The sequence below is a fragment of the Rousettus aegyptiacus genome, unplaced genomic scaffold (assembly GCF_014176215.1).
Source record: "Rousettus aegyptiacus isolate mRouAeg1 unplaced genomic scaffold, mRouAeg1.p scaffold_m13_p_13, whole genome shotgun sequence".
Lineage (NCBI taxonomy): Eukaryota > Metazoa > Chordata > Mammalia > Chiroptera > Pteropodidae > Rousettus > Rousettus aegyptiacus.
Window position 1 is genome coordinate 53,313,596 of NW_023416288.1, and position 14,528 is coordinate 53,328,123.

At 43.6% G+C, this 14,528-nt stretch overlaps 1 protein-coding gene and 1 long non-coding RNA gene across 6 annotated transcripts in view; one reads left to right on the forward strand and one right to left on the reverse strand.

The window, feature by feature from the left end:
* Positions 1-14,528, reverse strand: part of LOC118610757 — a 167,487-nt gene that overhangs the window by 73,274 nt on the left and 79,685 nt on the right. The window contains exon 2 of the long non-coding RNA XR_004954016.1: positions 14,386-14,521. This is a non-coding gene — a long non-coding RNA (uncharacterized LOC118610757). The remainder of the gene's footprint in view (positions 1-14,385; positions 14,522-14,528) is intronic.
* The window catches only part of LOC107516932 (TRPM8 channel-associated factor 1), a 48,108-nt gene that overhangs the window by 14,213 nt on the left and 19,367 nt on the right, over positions 1-14,528 (forward strand). For all 5 annotated transcript variants that reach the window (XM_036230759.1, XM_036230761.1, XM_036230758.1 and 2 more), the window contains exon 2: positions 5,815-6,448. In XM_036230759.1, coding sequence (XP_036086652.1) covers positions 5,829-6,448 — 620 coding nt within the window. In that variant the 5' untranslated portion in view covers positions 5,815-5,828. The remainder of the gene's footprint in view (positions 1-5,814; positions 6,449-14,528) is intronic.

Consider the following 14,528-nt stretch of genomic DNA (forward strand, 5'->3'; position numbering starts at 1 on the left):
TGGACTGGGCCCGGGGAGGAAAGGCTGGCCTGAGCGAGGGCCTGGACACGAAAGCGGGGTGCAGGGTCTCTCGCCAGAACTTAACGCTGACGGCCCCTAGGAATGTAGAATGTCCTGTCTCCAGCATCGTCCATTTGATAGAACACCCTGTGAGGCAGGCTGATCAACAACGGCTAGTAAGAGGCAGCACCACGATTTTTCTTAAAAAAAAAAAGGTCTTCTCACTCCTAGGCTAGTGGTCCTCCATTTTGCTGTTCTCCTGGGAGTTTTGCAGAGAGCGAAGTGAGCGAATATGAGTGGGAGAGAGACAGAGGGACCCAGGAACACTCAGGAATTAAGAAGGGGTGCAGTAAGATCAAAATAGGGATCCAGAAAAAGCAAAGTCTTGAATCGTGCTTGCTTTTATGGGAATGCGGGAGGGACTGACTGGGAAGGGCCACACACAGACCTCCGAAGATAATAGTCATGGTCTGTTTTGTAAGCTGGGTGTTTGGTATATGAGTCTAATTTTCAAAATTGTCTTCTTATTATTTTATCATCTGTATTCTTCCACGTGCATTAAAAACTTTTTAAAGTATGAATTAAACCATTTTTAAGTGAAAATTAAATAAGGTTGCCCGGGGAATAGTCAGAATGCAAAAGAAGGGGTTGAACCCACCCTAATTCTGGCTTAAAAGAAGTTGATGGATATTGGAAAAGATTTGGGGCATATAAGGAAAAGGGAACAAAGGATCATGAAGAGAACAGCTTGAGGAAGAGAAGACCTACAGAACTGGATCTCTGTAATGGTCATCATTTTTCAAGGCCAGGGTAGCAATTTGCTGGAGGAGACAACCTAGGTTGGTCCTTACACCTACACCTTACATCCATCATTCAATCATCAATCCACAGACTATTCATTCTCCTGGCAAATCCAAAGAACAAAACATGTCCCCTAACCTCAGACACTTGCCCTACTTTGGGATTTGAAAGCAAAATATAATGCAGGATGTGATGCAATATGCAAGACGGGCCTGCCACCCTCCTTCCCTTCCATATACACCTCTGAAAGGCGAACCCCGTTGGAGTGCCCTGAGGCCACGTTGTGGTACAAACAGGGGATCTGTAAAGCCGCCTCCCGGAGTTACAGGTTGTGCCTGAGGTACCTTCTGCGTTTGAGGTGACTGGCGTTCCAGAAAGTTGGTGGGTCTAGCGGGGAGAGAAACGGGGTCCATGTAAGAAGAACCAAAGATGAAGAACTTAGGGGGAGAAATAAAAGGGGGTTCTCCAGGCTGTGTCCATCTGAGCTCACCGAGCTAGGAAGGCAAACGGATTCAGGCACAAAGAGGAAGCATTTGGTTCGAAAGTCGAGTGTCGGAGTCACCCGGAGCTGGTTAAAGTGGGGACAGAACCAGCTGCAAAGCTCGAGGAACCTACCCAGGAGGAAATCAAGTTTATCGGTGGGCGGATGTACGTCCTGTTGGGAGATGAAGGAAGATGTCTGAAGACGAGTGAGACAGGATCGCTTGGTCAATCTAATCATTTATGTGTGTGATCATTTAATGTGTGTTTACTTGGTTGAATTTTATTGCCTGTGCTATCTTTAAATTGTAATAGTAATACAATTCAAAGGATGCAGACTTGTATAAAGAGGAGGAATACTGTTCACCTCTTCTCTTCCTAATGCAGTCAGTGTTAGCATGTTGAAATGCGGCCTCCACAGTTTTTCCGTGTATATGAAATCCTGGTGCGTAATAGGCTTATCTATTACTTAAGAACGTGGACTGTAGGACTCGATTTCCTGGGTTTGGATCCATGTGATGCGAGCAAATTACAAATTCTCTGGCCATCAGGTTTTTTGTTTTGTTTGTCTTTTACCCATCTGTAAAATGAAAGACAGTGATAATACATACGTCATAAGCTTACTGTCAGGATTAAATAATTATGTAAAACACTTATTATAATGCCCAGAACCTGGTAAGTACTGTATTAAAATTACTAATAGCACTACTACTATTATTATCTTCACCCATACAAAAATGGGCTTGTGTCCTACATATTATAGTGTTTTGGAATTTTCATTTAAAATGTATCTAGAACATCCTCCTAGGTAGATGCAGAATAGATTTAACTCGGCCTTTGTAATAGCTCCGTGATATTCTATAATGCAGATTATCATGCTTGACGCAAACATTCTCCGTCTCAAACACCTTGCCACGTATGCGACACTGGTGTCAGACTCAGGCTGGCACTGCGGCCTCACTCACAGCGCAGCAAAGGGGGAAACTGGCAGAGAGAAGGGGCTTGGGCGTTCCCAGCCAAACCCCACCCACATCCAGCCACTAGGCTGGCCCAGGAGAGAGGCAGGAGGAGGGCCGCATCAGGACAAACCCTCGGCCCCCTGCTCTTCACACCTCCAGCCATCTGCCCGTCCCTTTGTCACTTCGCAGATGCTGCTTCTCCCATGAGCTAGCTCAGTACAACCAGAGAGACAAAAACGTGAGTTTCCGGTTCCAGGTGTGTTTGAAGTATCAGCACCAGCAGTGACATAGGCCCAGATAGAAAGGGTCCTATGGACAGGTCTTCCAAGGTGTGTATGGGTGGCTGGCGGGGGGCTGTTCCCCCCGGGTTTTATGTTGGGCGCAGTGGGCTATGGGGGTGGGATGTGTGGATAACGGGTGTCGCTTTGGGTTAGAGATCCCGTACCCACAGGACTCAAGAATGGTTCTAGGACACATTCCTTGTCATTTATCTCCACTTCTAGGTTTCCACTTATCTGTCTCCATTTGTCATTTTGTGTGGTAAAGAGCATCCTTGTATGTATACATTCAGGACTGCGGCTCGTTTCTGTCAGAAAGGTTATTAGAAGAGGGATCTCTGAGTCGTCACTGTCAGATGGCTGTCAAGTTCTCAGTCCTTCCAGCAGATGTGACAGAGTCCCCAAAGCCGTGTGGCTAGTGGACATTATTGACTGCCTTTGTCTCCCTCACCTTCTCCTCTTCCTCTGCCTTTCCCTCTTTCTCCTTCTTCACTGCCTTCTTTTTCTGACAGTCTTACGGGCCACATGCATTGTATCTTCATTTGCCTGATTAGTGAGATTGAGCATATTTTCATAAACTAATCAGCCATTTCAATTTCCTCTTCTGTGAATATCATATCTTTCCTTAGGAGGATAGGATTTCAGTAGACAGAAAGATGTGGGAGAGGAAGCAGGAATTAAAGAGAATGGGAAGAGAACCTAATGTTTTGAAAGCACGGCATGTCCAGGGAGGCCAAGTGTTCTGGAAACTGCAGAGGGTTGGGTGATGGGAGAGGGTGGGTGGCAGGAGATAGGGCTGGAGAAGTAAAGAGCACCCAGCCCTGGAGGCCTCGCCCGCACCAGGCTGAGCTCAGACTTTCCCCTGCGGGCCAAGGCGAGGCCCGGGGATCCTGTTCCGGGAAATAATCCCGTCTCTGCCTTTAGATACTGGTAACAGATGCCGGTGACTGAGAAACTGGATCTGTCTAGTCGAGGAATGAATTACTGAGGCCCCGAGTGAACTTAATGGCAGCGTGACTGGAAACCATGAACGACAGCCTTAGCAGGACTTGGGAACAGCTGGGTATGGAGAAGGAGGGAGAAGGGACACAACTGTGACTCTGGTTATTTGTGGACTCCGGGAGAAGCAGGGAAGGGACGCGCTCTCGCTGACCAGCCGTGTGCCGACTGTATCTGCTCAGCCGTACTCCAGGGTGGAGGCCACCCTCTTTGACAGCTGCGGACATCAAGCTCCCGTGACTCCCGTGACGTACTGAATCGGAGCGAGTCTGGAGGGAAAGCGTGAACGCAGGGCCCCTTTCCTTTCAGAGGCCGCCACCGGTCCGAGAGTGTACCCTTTAAGTCGGGGTCTTGAGTTTCTTAGTTGCGTCAGGACCCAGGACCTTTTTGAAATCTCTGGCCTGGGGACGGCACAGTGCCTGTGCTGAGGACTTTTCCAAGGGCCCAGAGGCACACTTGCCGACTGAAAATAATTAGTATTGGCTCCAAAATACAAAAACTATAAAATCAGAACCAATAAATACTTAAGCCAGTGTTTGTAAAATCGAACGTTGGGTTAGGTTTTTTTTTCTTATTTATTTTATAAGAATTCTCTATTATGTGCATACTTCAGTAGTTTACTCTGAACCAAATAATTATAAGCAAGTATACATATATATGTGCACATATGTATGTATACGTAAGCACATACATATATATAATAAATAATCGAACGCTCGTATGTGTGATAACTCATCGAAAGGCACTTAACCCTTAACCCCCAGGACAACCTCAGGTGGCAGTGCTGTCATCTCCACTTAATGAATGAGAGAAACTAGGGCCGAGATGAGTCGCCGGATCTCGGTGGCAGTAAAGCTGAGGGTCAGCCCCAGGCAGCCTAACTCCAGGGCTGAGTGTGTAAGGCTTCTACACACTGCCTCAGGGGTGAGCGCCTTCAACAAAAGAAACAGAAACGAGGGAAGGGCCAAAGCTAGAAACGTAAGGATTTTCAGAAGAGGTAATGGAAGGATAGGAAGTAAATGGTTCAAGAGGTGGCGGATGCTGATGTTGGCTCAGGCCATTAGGTTAGAGGTGGCAGGAGCCTCGGGGACAGGGAGAGAAGCACTGTCCAGAGCCACCGAGTGGAGTGGTTGGCGAGGATGACAAGCCCTGGGAATCCCGAGTACGAAAACGTGTCTGTCCCTGGGGGAACCGTTTCGGTAACAGGCACGTAGTGGAGGTGAGACTGTAGAGCGGCCTTAAGTGGGGAGCACGTGGAGAAGCAGCGGAGGGTTTTTGTGGGTACACATCATTTCTCCACTGTGTCCGGGTGCAGGTAAGAATCTGCCATAAGCTCATAACTCGTCTTTCGCCTCTGGTTGTCTGGGAGCTGGATTCAAGCCACCGTGGACTTCTGTTTTCCTCTCCCCAGCCTGTGACTATGACCAAAGAACCTTCTCTGAGGACCCAGACTTTTCAGACTGAAATTCTGGGTTCCCCAAGCCGGGTTGAATCAGCTCATTGTGGAGCTGGGTAGGGTAAGGTGCGGGTAAGAGGACAGCATGCTGCATTGTATTTAGTTTCCAGGGGACATCAGAGCAAATTACCACAAACTGGGTGGCTTCAAACAACAGAACTTGATTCTCTCACAGTTCTGGAGGCTTAGGAGTTTGAAATCTAGCTGTTGGCAAGGCTGGTTCTTTCCAGAAGTTCTGAAGGGGAACCCGTTCCATCCCTCTCTCTCCTGGCGTTTGCCAGCATCTTTGGCGTGCCCTGGTTTGTAGATGCAACGCTCCAATCTCCGGCTCCATCTTCTCAGAACATTCTCCCCTGTGTATCTGAGTCTGTGTCCAAATTTCCTCTTCCCAGAAGGACGCCAGTCGTTAGATTAGGGCCCCCTCAAATCCGGGATGACCTCGCTTTAACTCGATGACATCTGCGAAGACTCTGTTTCCAAATGAGGTCACATCCCCTGGGGGTTCAGACTTACACACATCTCTTTGGGAACACAATCCTGCCTTCATTCTTCACTTTCGTTTGTTTCCTTTGATGATGGAAAAGCGCGGAGCTCTTTTAGTTTGGCCAGAAGCGTTTAAGAGAACGGGAAACGATCGGGCCTCCTGGGTGGGAGACACTGGCACTCCCGGTGAGTGCCATGGCCATTCCACAATGTCGGTCTCATCGGTCTCATCGGTCTCGTCCGGGTGACCGGCAGAATCGCCCCAGCCCGCGGAGGACTGAACTGCTTGGCTGGCTTTATCTGTTTGTTTGTTTAATCCAGTCTTCATCAAGCTGAGTCTTTGCTCTCTTCTTTGCAGAAGTCCATCCAGCCATGGCGACTCCCTCTGCTGCCTTCGAGGCCCTTATGAACGGAGTAACAAGCTGGGATGTCCCCGAAGATGCCATCCCATGCGAACTGCTTCTTATCGGAGAGGCCGCCTTCCCGGTGATGGTGAATGACATGGGCCAGGTCCTCATCGCAGCGTCCTCGTACGGCCGGGGCCGCCTGGTGGTGGTGTCCCACGAGGACTACTTGGTGGAAGCCCAGCTCACTCCCTTTCTCCTCAACGCAGTGGGGTGGCTCTGTTCCTCCCCTGGGGCGCCCGTCGGTGTACACCCATCCCTGGCACCTCTGGCCAAAATCCTCGAGGGCTCTGGGGTGGAGGCAAAGATTGAGCCAGAAGTGAAAGACTCCCTGGGAGTTTACTGTATCGATGCCTACAACGAAACCATGACTGAAAAGTTGGTCAAGTTCATGAAGCGTGGAGGGGGCTTGCTCATTGGAGGCCAAGCCTGCGACTGGGCCAACCAAGGCGATGACGAACGGGTTCTCTTCACGTTCCCTGGGAACCTCGTGACCAGCGTGGCCGGCGTGCACTTCACTGACAGCAAAGGAGACACTAGTTTCTTTAAAGTGTCTAAGAAGATGCCCAAGACCCCAGTCTTGGTTAGGTGAGTGCTCTAACCAGGTTAGAGAGCAGACCTGGTTCTTGTCTGCCAGTTACCCCACTAACAGAAAAGAATTTGGCGCTCAGGCATGGATTCACCATAAATCAACCAGATTTTTAAAATACCCTGAGGCACAGGAGAGGCAGATTCTAGTGTCTGCTCCCTCCTCAGACCCGACCACTTAGCTCTCTGACAGAAGAAACTTAGTGACCCTTATGTCCCTCAGTGTCTAGCTTAATAAAGTACGTTGCTGAACCCCAGAGTGGGCATGGCTAATCTGGGAAGGTTCACAGCAGGAGATTGCTGACAACCGAAATGTGAGGAAAAGGGACCCTGTCCGACAAAGACCAGAGAGCTCTGGGCAGTGCTGGAGAGGCCCGGTCAGATGGGATGAGGGCGGCAGCAAGAACTAGAGGCGTCGGAAGCGGGGAGAGCAGAAAAGGTGGCGCGAGTTATCTGCGCTAAACCTGGGAGGAGTTGGGGGAAGGTTTTATCTCTGGGGGCAAACGGCCTGCTGGTGGAGGGTGAAGGAGCCGGGTGATGGGCGCAGAGACAGCTGCGCCAGAAGTTTCTGTGAGTGTAGCCCAGCGGCTCTGTCCGCCTTGTGCTCCCGCGCCTCGGACCCTGCTGAACGTGGAGCAGGTTAGTGGGCGCTCAGGAAACATTCTTTGGCTGGATGACTGGAGGGATGGATGAGAGATCAGAAGCTGGAAGTCCCGGGAGTAGAAAAGGTACATCGGGCCACGCCCGGTATTATACACTGAAGCTCTCTGCATTCCTTGGAGCAAAAGGCAGTGGTATTTCTGAGCACTGGAAGCAGAGTAAGGGAGGACTGGGTGAGGAGGGCACAGCAGGGTTAGCAGAGAGACACAGGGAACGGCCGGTGGCCTCCCCCTGGCATGGAGCTCCCGGAATGCCCCACAGCTCCATTCTCACATGTGCAGTGAGGAGAGACACAGTTATTCAGGGGCATAGCGGCTGAGCAAGTCGATCAAACTTCAGCTTACCCCAGCGACCCTCGTCCTAAGGAACAGGAAGGTAAGACTTGGCCATAATTGTACTTCTTAACAGCTTACTCTCTTTTAGTTGCCTTAAAAGATATTTACTCCACCAAAACCATACCTCTTTTTTCATTGGCTGTGCCTAAATCATCTCCCTTCATCAACGATTCCAAATTTGGGGGGTGGTTGGGTTGTATATGTATACGTATGTATGTGCACACACATGTGAAATTAACTTGAAGGCTAACACTCGAGGAAAAGTCAGACAAAAAGGAAGTATATAGAATCTACTGTGAAGATTGTGGGTTATTAGTATTGGTTATTTGCTAGATAAGATTATATCACAACTCTTGACTATTTATACAGGTAGGTATATCATAGCATTACTCACATGTCAGCCAGGTAATTTTTTGAGTCGTGGATGGATTGAAGATGGCAATAGTGCTGTTCCTGAGCTAAGTGACGAAGATGAAGTAAGAAGAAAGTAAAAGGTGCACGAGGGTGTGTCTGTGTGCACTTGCACGCACACAGAGAAATAGGCTGAGATGAGTGGGGGGAAGAGAAAACCACCCCTCCTCCTCCTTAACCTGCAGTGTTCCTGACGCTAGTGCTCAGGTGCCCAACGCTGAAAGGTAAACACTGAGCTCACTTTCTCCCGCCTGGTGGTGTGGGAGAGAAACTATACATATTTATCAAAAGTCATTAATTGTACACTTAAATCAAGTTACGTAAATTAAACCATTATGTAAATTAAACCTCAATAAATCTTTTAAAATAGGTTCTTTTAATAGAACTTTAACATATAAAGAAATAATCAGGATATAATCAGATTCATGTAAGAGTATATGCAATTCATCATTCTAATAGGGAAGAGTAGAATGGTTAAATAAGAATTATTAATCAGCCATTAAAAATATTATGTTTCCAAGAATATTTAAGGACCTGGGGAAAATCTTTGGGGGCACTATTAACTGAAATAAAGTAGTATGCTAACCTGTTGTTCAATGCATTCCCAATTTTTCTCAAAAAAATATCGCTATATTTAGAAAATATTACATAAGAAAAAAGCCAAAATATCACTAATGGGTAGATATCTGGAGTGTGGAATAATGGTAGGTGATTTTTACTTTTAAACTTTTATTTCCCAAACTTCCTATCGAATTTTACTGATAAGGTATATATTTCATTACCTCACTTCACATGCAAGAAATTGAAAGAAAAATAATTCAGAAGTCACATTAAAGGTCTTCTACATCTGTACAACATGCAAGCACTTTTTATTCTCTAAAAAGAAAATATAAAACAATTTTCTAATAATTGATTTTTTTCTCTTTCCTTTCTACTGTCTGATATACATACATATATGTGTGTTTATGTGTGTGGTATTATATATCTAATATATGTATTTATGTGTATTTGGTATTATATATACTATATATGTGTGTGCGCTATTATATAATTATGGTATATATGTGTATATAGTATATGTAATACATGGTGTATGTGGGTATTATATATAATATATAGTATTATATATAATGTATATGTATGTGTGTATGGCATCACCAATACTTTTGAATTATGTTCTTCATGGGGTATTTTTTTTTTAACTACTTTTTACATGTTGCTGGATCTCTTTTTAAAATTTCGTTTTAAAAAGTATTAAATCAAAAACCCGCAATACAATTCTTTTCCCCTTTGCATATTATTTTCCCATTCATTCATAATTATACATTGTTGTCATCTTACTATACACGCTATTTTGAATTCTGCTCATATGATTTTTTTATTCTATATAACCTTTAAAATTGTATTTGATTCACTCTATGCAAATGCAGCACGTGTGCCCTATTTATTTAATCATCGCCTACTGTTGGGTCTTTCTCCACTTGTTATACTGTACAAAATACCTTCAGAGCATTTTAGAAACACTAGACACTACAGGCCACTAAGATGCTTCTGTTAGAATTCGAGAGGAAAGATTGTTTCCATCACAGCCTGAGTGAGGTTCGGATTGAAAGCCCCTTGCGGGTTTAGTTACTCTGCGAAAGTGTCCTGTTATTTATTTTTAAACCCTCATTTGAGCATGTAAGTGTGAACTAAGCTTTAATCTTATTACTTTCACATTTCTTACTAAATTCTAAACAACATCTTGGGATCCTCTCAGCCTTCTCAAAGAGTGTCCACAGGTCTTTAATAAGATGAATCAAATTTTTATCAGAAGAAGTTACTACTTTTATGATCAGGAAAATTAAACCCTAAGTAATAAAAACAGGTGATGACTTTTAGTCTGGTGCGAACACCCACAGATGGCAGGACTCGAGCCTTGTCTCTCTGCCCTGCCTTCCCGCCTGGAAGGCATCACGATCTGCATTCGGAATGCCAGCCTCCACCTCCGAAGCCACCTGTCGTCTGTTCCCTGAGCAGCTTCTCCTTTCCCGTCAGCTTTCTCCTCAGCGGCCCCTGCCGCACCTCCAGCTCCGACTTCATGTACAGACCTGGTCCCACCATCTTTCTGTTAAGTATCTCACAGGGACAAGCACTGAGTATATTGTCATAAGCTACTCACAGCCCCATTGTGGGACTCACGATTCTAGTAAAAGATTCCAGATGTCCTGGAAAATGCACAGAATTTAGAGAAGGCACACTTCAGTAAATTCCCAGACTCTATCTGGGGATCGTTCTAAAATCATAGTTACCCTCTGTGAGCCTCATCTCTGTCTCTAAAGTGGGATGACTGTCTGGCCTTCAGGGTGGTTGTGAGGATTAAATGAATTAGGAAACATGCTCAGAGAACCTAAAACTTGAATTATTTGGATTTCCTGTCTCCGTGCTGTGGTATATTAGCACACAACGTCCTGAGTAAACATCACTCCCAATCACTGAAACTGACCTAGCGCCCATCATTATACTGCTTTGCCCCAAGTCACGTATGTTGTTCCAGTTGTTTAAGGTATTGACATTTTAGCTGATATTTTTTCCTACTTCCTCCACCAAACTGAGATAGTGTCACAATGATCAATTGACGTCAGTTGACATTTTACCCTCTTTATAACACTTAACAAAACAGGCTGAATATAACACTTACCACAGACTGAATTGGCTGTACCCGAAAAAGGTTTGATGCAGATTAAACAGATAACCAGTCTTAGGGAGGTTTCAGGAGAATCAACCAAAATATTTTGTCTGCTCTGCCTTTCAGATAAGAAGGCCCTGATCTCATTTTAACCCAAATCTCAGGCTTCTATTGAAGAGTTCTAACTCTATGTTACAGTCATTTAGCTAGCATTTTCTGAGTGGTTCTGTATCCCAGGCATTATTTCTTTTTTAAAGAAAATGATTTCTGAGAATTAGGAGCCAGAAACATCTCCAATTACCAGACCTGGAAGAAACCACAAAAACCAAATCATCGTTCAGGCAGAAGGCTGTTTGTCGTGTTTCAGCAGAACCCAGAACCCAGGCTCCACTGCCGCTAACCGCACAGTGCGACCTCAGCGTGTCCTTTCCACTTTCTTGTTCCCTGTAAGTGGAAAGCTTTGGAGTAGAAGGTCCTTGTCCCCATTTTAGCTTTTACCTCATTGAGACTGTGGTTTTCAGCTTTCAGCGACGCCTCTATACTCAGTCGTCGAAAATACATAGAAAAGATTGGTGTACAAATGGTCATGCTGTGAAATGTCCAAATGCTCCCATGTGTTAGCTTGAAAACACCTCTGTCAAACCTGAATTAACAAACATTATAAATAGATGCTACATATCTGAAAGATGCTGAAAGGATGTTACACACGTGCGCGCGTGCGCGCGCACACACACACACACACAGAGTCATTTTGAATTCCGGATTATTAAGAGTTCAGAATTTCGAAAATTGAACTATCTGCTTGAAGTTAGAGCAGACCAAATGAGAAAACTGCCAAATTACTGAAGGTAAACACGAATAGACTCCCCACAGTGTTTGGAAAACAAAAATATCTGAGCAGACATTAAAATAAGAGTATTTATAACAAGGGCCCACAAGTCCCTGCAGGTCATTGCTGGTTTGTTATACGTTAGGACTGTATAGAATGCCGATTATTGACTTTATGTCGGATCGTGGCCAGACGCGGTGGGCTGAGGATACTTTCCTAACTAGTGTTGTGCTTCTTATTATATTCTTAGCCATGTATAATAACTTGCGTTAACTGGTTCTCACACAATGAACTAGAAGCTTTTAGTGAGTGAATGCAACTGGGATGATATGCCACCATAGAAGAGAAATTGCTGAGTCTCAATCTAGTTTTCTTTTCCCTTTTATGAACATTTTTTTAATTTCAAAATATATGCTTTTTAGGAAAAAAGAATGAAATCATCTAGAAGTAGACAAAGTAAAAAGTGAAAGATATTCATCCTCCACCTCTCTTTCTGCCTCTTGCTAATTCCATTCTTCTTCCCAGAGATGATCACTGCTAACAGTTTGGACTGTGTCTTTTCTGATGTTTTCCTGCATTCTTGTGTATGTCTTAGGGTTGGAGTGGGAGAGCTGGAGGAGTAGAGGGAAAGACGGAGAGAGATCTGCAACTTGCTTTCTCACTTAATATGTCTTGAACATTTTTCCATATGTGTGTAAAAAGATGTTCATCACCCTTTGGAATGGCTACATAGTGTTTCCCAGTTGGATGGTTCCATAAGTCATTTAAACTTCATGTATTAGTACACGTTAAGGTTATTTTCTAATTTCTTCTCTTATAAATCGTGATGCAATGAAGATTTTTCCACTAAAACGTATTCATTTTAAATACGTTACAGTTTCCTGTTAGAAACATCTTGAATTGGAAATCTTCACACATGTACAGAATAGAAAACAGAGCAATGAACAAACATATACCCATCACCCAGGGACCTGAGTCATCAACTCCGGCCTAACTGACATCGACAATATATGCCACCCACTCCCTCTTCTGGTTTCATTTGAAGCAGGTCCCTGTCATTGCATCATTTATCCACAAAATCATGTGTCTCTAAAAGATAAAGACTAATTTTTAAACATAACCACAATACTGTAAACACATTTTTTAAACAGCATCATTTTTCTGACCTAACAAAATGGCAATAGCAATACTGTTTTTTGAGAGCACTTTGTAAATATCCAGGGGGTTCTGTACATAGCTTTATAGTTATCCCTTGAATCAACTGGATTAGTGGTGTTTTTTTATGAACTACTTAATTTTTATATGCTTGATCTAAAAGAGATTTCTAAAACAATTGCTTCATATCCCCCACTGTGCTTCTGGGACTGAATTTGGCATTTATTTTATATATTTCAAAGTTATATTTTAGATTTCTAAAAACTCAGGAAATGTCTAGTTCATTTTTATGGTTTATTCATTTTTGTCAATATATAATATCTGTTCGTGCAACTAATATTTTCCACTCTATTTTGTCTAATATTATAATTACTATTCCTATTTTATTTGTTTGCTTTATTTATCCTTTTTTAAAAGACTTATCTTTTAAAAAGAATTTTCTCTCAGCATCAATCTTATTGTTTAACCCTGGAGAGACTCTAGGAAAAAAAAATTCACTTATATAATTGATCAAATTGGTGTTCTAGTTACTATCATCTGGGGAGAGAGTGGGCAGGGTATAGAATTGTTACGCTTTCTTGTTGCTCTTTTTAAATATTTTGCTGATTGGTTGAGTTTCTTTTTCCCTTTTCCCTGTTTTAAAATTACACATAGTTTTTCTATTCTTTCAAAGTTACCTGTAATTTTTTTTCAACTCTTTATTTAAATTTTTCACATGGGGAAGTTGCAAGAATAAGATAATGATAACTGTACCCTTCCCCTAAATTCACCAGAGTTTAGATTTTGTCACATGTGTTGTATAAACACGCAGGGACAGATTCTTTTTCCTGACCATTTGAGAAAAACTTTTAGACACCACGATACTTGACACTTAAATACTTCAGCATGTATCTCCTAAAGACAGTGGCGTTCTCCAGCTGAACTACAACACTGATGTCCAGATTCAGATCTCTCCAACTGTCCTAACTACGTCTTAAAAAATGTACAGGTTCTAATCAAAATAGTTCTCAGCTTTTATTTTTCAAGACATCAGCATTTTTGAAGTATCCAGCCCAGCTATTTCATGGAATACCCCTCAGTTTGGGTTTGTCTAATTGTTTCCTCATGATTACACTCAGTTCAAACATTTTTGGCAAGAATACTACTTAAGTGGCATTGCGTTCATCACAGTGTATCAAATTGGGAGGACGTGAGGTCAGTTTATAAATTGTTGGCGATTTTTGAACTGGTCATTTAGTTAAACCTGAGTTTGCCAGATTTTCCTATTGTACTAGTGCCTTTCTCCCCTTTTTAGCTGAGTTAGTCTACGATGTGACAATTTGAGACCATTCACATCCTGTTCACCAACAACGCTTCACCCTCTGGTTTTGTGATCTTGATGGTCTTTGCATTAGTCAGTATTTATAAAAATGTTTACTTCTACCACTTGAATAGCCTCCTGTACTACTTTTCTTAAAGATTCATGTCAAGTATCACCTCCTCCAGAAACTGTCACTGCCACCTCTCCTATTCTAATGTAGATGGTTCTCTTATGTGCTCCCATAGCAACCTGACGCTAGGACTGACCCCAGCAGAGTTTCTCCCAGAATTGGTTGCATCCTTCTGTGACAGGTGCCTTCCCTTCCCACCTTCACATTCGTTGTTGGTTTTGTGGTGGTTTTTAAATTTTGTCTTAGTATTACTATATACTCATAGACCCTTTGTTTTTAAAAAAAAAAATCAAACGTGTTGTAATTCATGTCTAGCTGGTATTTTTGAAGGTCCAGTTGTTTCAAATTTGGCAAGTAGAAGCCCCACTGAGCTGACTCCTGAGTCCTTTGACACATCCCATCAGTTTTTTAATACTTAATTTCTGGCACAACAAGAAGAGCAGGTTTACCTTGTCTTCTTCCAGTCCAAAACCTGGGTTCAGCTGTTTCTTCGAGGAATCCTGGTTCCTTTAGCGTGAATGATACTGGAAGCCAAACCCATCTAGGTATGCTCATTGCTGTTGGACTGTCTTCATTTCTGGACCCCTAAGAA